General features: G+C 50.0%; 1 protein-coding gene across 2 annotated transcripts in view; it reads left to right on the top strand.

The window, feature by feature from the left end:
• Positions 1-2,057: 2,057 nt before the first annotated feature.
• The window catches only part of SPTBN4 (spectrin beta, non-erythrocytic 4), a 70,893-nt gene continuing 66,950 nt past the window's right edge, over positions 2,058-6,000 (top strand). For both annotated transcript variants that reach the window (XM_037047447.1, XM_037047445.1), the window contains exon 1: positions 2,058-2,233. In XM_037047447.1, the coding sequence (XP_036903342.1) occupies positions 2,062-2,233 (172 nt within the window). In that variant the 5' untranslated portion in view covers positions 2,058-2,061. The remainder of the gene's footprint in view (positions 2,234-6,000) is intronic.

The raw sequence follows: 6,000 nt of genomic DNA, 5'->3' as shown, positions 1-6,000 counted from the left end.
GCAGCACTGGCAGTCGCCGGCCCAGGTGAGCAAAGTGGGGCGGGGAGCCCCTCCCTGCAGCATCTCCCCCACCTGCCCGAACATCCCTCCCCCGCTCACAGGGGCGGTAGCCTGAGCCGCCAGGGTCTCCCTGGCTCAGGGGAGGCGAAGGGTCGAGGACGGAATGAACCCCTACCTCCCAACCCAATTCAGTCTCTGTGCCGTGCGTGCGTGAGTCTTCCACCCGGGCCTTGTCCTTCCCAGGGCCCCTCCTTGGGAACCGTGACTAGACTGCAGGGAGAGAGAGGCGCGGCCTCTGAAAGGTTAAAGCAGGTGCTCCCACTCTCAGCCTTGCACCCCACCAGCCTTCGCTGGGGCCACAAGACACCCCTTTCCATCCTTCACCCTCCGCCGCTTCCTTCTCCATTCAGTCACGTAATGGCCAGAGCTGTTGGAGGGCTGTTCTCCCGCAGCCAGAGAGCTCACGAAGTGCCAAGTGCCTCCCCGTTCCTCAGTCCTCCATTGAAGAAATAATTATGTGCACTATTTCACAGGGAGGGAAACTGAGGCACAAGCTGAGAGGTAAGCCACAGATACTGGGTTAAAGATACAGCAAGAATAAAGCAGGATTTGGACTCATTTCTGTCTGACTCCAGCACAGGCACTTTGATTGTGAAGATACGTGGCCAGAGGACGAAAATACTAGCAAAGACCATGTTTTGAGGGCTTGTGGGTACCAGGTACCGTGTTCCCTGCATTATTAAATCATTTTATCTTCCGAAACCCCTAGGAAATGGGTCCTATTATCATTACCATTTTAGAGATGAACACATTGAGGCCCAAAGAGGGGAAGTGAATTGGCCAAGGTCGCACAGGTGGTAAGTAGCCATGTGCCCACATAACTTTCACGGAAGAAGAGAAGAATAACCATGGATTTTGGAATGTCCACCAAAATGGAAAATGTCCAGCACAGTGACCGAGATCTAGGCCCTGCCTTCCTAGAATCTGGTGGGTTGGCAATTGACTCTTTTGGGAAGGGAGACATTGATTTCCTCCCAGTTCCCTCCTTCCTTTGTCTTAGAATCAAGCTTGGCTTCCTGGAGGGTAGAGGAGAAGTATCTGATGTCTCCTACCTCCTTAAAATCCACATCCACAACCTGACTGTTCTAGAGTCAGACACTATGTCAGTTAGCCATTGCCACAAGAGTACTGCGTGAGAAACCACCCTCCAACGTAGTGTCTTAAAACAAAACGTGGAAACAGTTATGTGGCCATGGCGTCTGAGGTCAGTGACTGAGGCTGGGCTCATCTGGCTCATCCATTCACACGTGGGGGGGAGGGGGATGTTCGCCATCGACGGCTCCCGTCTTGGCGGAAACACCCGGGGCTATGGTCCTGGACCAGCCTTGAAGGGCTTTCCTCATGGTTGCAGTCAAACACGAGCAAAACCAGGCGAGGTCTCTCGAGTCCTAGGCTCAGAACCTACCAGCACTTCCACCTAATTCTGTTCATCAAAGCCAGGGGCCAAACCCAGAGTAGAGCCGTGGGGCACGTCCCCTCACCCTGCTCTTCTGCCCCTCCCATTTGCCACAGTAGGACACGGGAGAGTTGTGTGAGAAAGGCTCTGAGGAAGAACTGGAGCCATGGGTGCAGTGAGTCATTCCATCACAGTGCCTGTTGCTTGCATCTTGGCTACTCACTAGCTCTGGGACCTTGGGCAAGGGAATTAACTCCTCTGTGCCTTAGTTTCCTTCTTTACAACAACAGGCTATCTTTAGGGAATCTGTGGGAATTAAATAAGACAATGCATACAAAGCACTCAGTGCAGTGCACGTGCTCCATGCGTGTCAGTTATTGTTATCACTGCATTATAGCGTTGTAGCAACAATAACAGTGACAATTTGCCCAGCCCCTATTCTGTGCTAGCTTGTCATTATTGTGCCCATGTTAGAGACGAGGAAACTGAGGGTGGGAGAGAAGACAGGACTCACAGCCAGTCGCTGTAGGAAGTGGGAGCCCTGAGCCTGGGCCCTGCTGCCCGCCCTAACCTGCCTGCGCCCACCCCAGGCCTCCCCGTCTCCGATGGCGCAGGTGCCGGGAGAAGTGGACAACATGGAGGGCCTGCTGGCCTCTAACAACAACAACCCTGCAGCCCGCTGGGAGAGTCCGGATCGGGGCTGGGATCGGGAGCAGCCCGCAGCCTCCACCGCAGCCGCCTCACTGTTTGAGTGCTCCCGGATCAAGGCCTTGGCAGGTACCTGGGAGAGGGCTGGGGTGGGAGATGACAGGGAGGGAAGGGAGGAGACTGCTGGGGTGTTTCGCATGTACCTCGCTGCCTGAGAACCCTGACGGCCGGGAGGATGGGAAGACAGTTCCAGACACTGAGAACTTGAATATTTAGCTCAGCGCTGTCTAATAGAACGTTCCACGGTGATGGAGAAATGTTCTTTACCTGTGATGTCCGATACACTAAGCAGTGGTACTTGTGGTTACGAGCACTTAAAGTGTGGCCGGGGCAACCTGAGGGACTGGTTTGTGATTTTACTTAGTTTTAATTAAATAGCCACGTGTGGCTTGTGGCTGCTGTACGGAGCAGTGCAGCCTTAGGACCTCAGAGCTGTGTACAGTCCCAGAAACGTGAGATTTTGTACACATGCTTCCCTAGAGTTCAGAAATGCTGAAATGCCAGATTTGAGGGCCTTAGAATGTCAGACTCGAACCTGAAATCTTTAGAAGCAGACTCCTGTAAACAGAATTTTATAATCACAGGCCTTAGAAATTTCAGTCACTGGCTCCTAGGATCTCAGGCCCTTAGAAATCTAAATTCTGATACATATAGATCCTAGGCCCTTATAATCCTAACCCATTAGAGTTCCTTTTTTAAAAAATAAAGATTTTATTTTCTTATTTTTTTTATGCCTTGGTTGGTGTGGCTCAGTGGACTGAGTTCAGCACTCTAAGATTCAATCCAATGAGTCGCTGGTTCAATTCCCAGTCAGGGCGTATGCCTGTTGCAGGCCAGGTCCCCAGTAGGAGGCGCACAAGAGGCAATCACACATTGCTGTTTCTCTCCCTTTCTTTCTCCTTCCCTTCCCCTCTGTGTAAAAGTAAGCAAATACAATCTTAAAAAATAAAAAAGGAAAGGTGGGTCCTGAGAGAGAATAACCAAACCTTCCTGCTTTAGCACTGAAGCCCTCAGGGACAGCTAGGATGGTGGTTGGTCACCTACTTTGATGTTATATAGAACAATATAAGCAAAGACCAGAGAGCTGTGGAGTTGTAGAACCTTAGACCTTAGGGGTTAGGAAATGTAGAGCTTTGAACCTTCGGACTGTGTATTCATGTGGCTTTACAACCTCAGAAGAGTTTAATCATCAGCCTAAAAATGTAGGAGCAAAGACCCTTCAGAGACATGTAACTTCATAGTCATAAGCTTTGAGAACATTAAACCCTTAGCACCTTTGACCTGGAGTGCTTTACACATAAAGTTTTTTGCTATAAACATAAAATCTTGAAACCCTAAAGTCAGAATTAGTTCCCTTAGAATCTCAGACTTTATTAATTAACTCAGCATTTGATAATCATGGGATCTTTGATGCTAAGATTTTTGGAACTTTGTCATTAAAAGATGTCGAGCAGGGTGTGGTACTCAAGGGCCTCTGGGAAAGCAGGTGATGCAAGTGAGTGAGTGGACCGGGGGCCGTGGTCAGCTGGCGGACAATGCTCTGGACACCAGCTCTTAGAAGCTTTAGTACTTGGGAACATACCAACTGAGGATTCCAGAAGTTATTATTTCATCTATGAAATATTTATTTGGTGCCTGCTCTGTGCCTGGCCTCTGCTGGACCTTATGAGGGGCATAATGGTGACTGAGTCAGCTCGGCCCCGCCCCTTCAAAGCTCCCAGTCCGGTGGGAGAGTCAGATCCAGCCAGATGGTACTGTTGCAGAGGGGTCAGGGCTGGGATGGGGGAGGCACAGGCCCAGGGGAAGCCCAGGGGCTGTAGGAATCCAGATGAGGTGCCTGATTCAGTCTGCAAAGTCAAGGAGGGCTTCCTGGAGGAGGAGATGTCTAAGCTGAGGCTTAAAGAATAAAGAAGTGAAACTCTGATGTGGAGAGTAGAAGGTTGTTCCAGGCAGAGGGAACAGCACATGCAAGACCCCAAAAGTTGGGAGTGACTTGAGTGAGGAGGGTAAGTAAATGATGATGGGAGAGGAGCCAGTGGGAGCCACCATGAAGGACAGGGGACACCAGGGAGCTACGGTAAGATTTCAAGCAGGGATGAAATATGGTAACCTGAAGACCAAGGACTCTTCAAATCTAGAATCAGTGACTCACAGAACGCCCGTGCTGGACCTCGGACGGTATCTAGTGTAGAGAAATGCAGAGATCCCCTTTAAGAAAAAGTGTTTCTCATACACTCCCTGTGCCTACTTAAAGGATAACTGTAGTTTCTTAAACACACACAAACATACCCTTCTGTTTATGTCTGTTTTGTTTACTTGCCCCGTGACATTTTTCCCCCATTGTTTTTTAGAGAGAGAATAGAGGAGGGATGGATAAAGGGAGGAAAAGGGGGAGAGAGAGAAAGAGAGACATCAGTGTGAGAGAGAAATATCAAATGGGTTGCCTTCTTGTAAGCACACCGACTGGGGACTGAACCAGCAACCTGGGTATATGCCCTGACCGGGAATTGAACTGGCGACCTTTTGGTCTACAGGACGAAGCTCCAACCAACTGAGCCACACTGGCCAGGGGCTGTTTATATCTCTTCTGCCTACAGTTCCCTACAACTAAAACACATAATATTGGACTCCAAACCCAAGCCACAAAACCAGGAACATTCACATTAACAGTAACTCAAGGATGCTGCCGTTCTGCGAAAGCGCGTTGCTGCTCCAAGTGCTGATGTGACCTAGACTGCTGGGATGCATTTCTGTTGATATCCCTTTGCCCGCTTTTCTCATGGGCTTTGATGTTTTTTTTTCATGTTCAACTAAGGCCGAACCTTTGATCAGAGTCCTCTGTAACATGTTTTCACATGAAGACATTTAAGAAATTGTCTGGACTGTCTCTCGGAAAGTTCCCTCAGTCATGTCCCACACTTGTGGCTCCCTGTTGTCACCATCTGTGTGAGGCCCTTCTCGTGATCTATCCGTGTATCTTTTATTTCCACATCTTACACCAGTCACCCACGGACAATCATCCTATCATTCGCATGCAGATGATTTTACCAAATATGCATCGCTAATTAGTGTGTACGCAGACACACGTTTTAACTCTTTGTTAAAGTGCTACATGCATATAGAAAGGCAGCTAAATCGTGAGTGTCCAACATTTCCACAAATGAGCGCGCCCCTGGTAACCAGTCCCTGGGTAAGGAAGTGGGATGCAACAGTGCAGACAAGCCCCCGCTCCGGCCGCCTCTCTGTCGCTGCACCCCAAAACAGCCCCTGTGCTCGCCTCTAACAGCGCCCATGCCTTCTGCGGGTGTGTGAACTCCGTGTGGATGGAGCCGAGCAGCGCGCACCGTTAGGAGTCTGGCCTCAGTCGCTCGGCGCTCCGCCGGCCAGACAGCTCCATGTTGGCCTGTACTCGCAGGCGTCCTTCCTTGCTGCAAGGCCGGGATCTTCCACCCGTGTGCCGCAGCGTGCCGCGGTGCCACAGACGTTCTCAAAACATACGATACCTGACTCTTTAGTCAGGGACACGGACCTCTCTTCCCTTAGATTGCCACATAACAAAATGACAACACAACAACACAACAACAGCGATCCAGTATGAATGAATCAAAACTATAGCTTTTTTTTTTTTTTTTGGTCAGATTGGCAAAAAGGACAATGTATCTTTTGGTGGGCTGCAGAATTGTAGTGATTAGTCGATGTGTGCCATGAGATGAAAAAGGTTGAAAATCACTGCGGTATCGTATTCCAGCATGGGACTCTGCCCCCGCGTACCTGGTGACCTGGTGACGAGCGTCTGGGTGGCTTCTAGCTCAGCACTGTCACAGATGATTGCAAAC

The sequence above is a fragment of the Sturnira hondurensis genome, unplaced genomic scaffold, assembly GCF_014824575.4.
Source record: "Sturnira hondurensis isolate 20B ecotype Veracruz unplaced genomic scaffold, ASM1482457v3 Scaffold0005791, whole genome shotgun sequence".
NCBI lineage: Eukaryota > Metazoa > Chordata > Mammalia > Chiroptera > Phyllostomidae > Sturnira > Sturnira hondurensis.
This window is presented reverse-complemented; position numbering and strand designations above follow the sequence as displayed.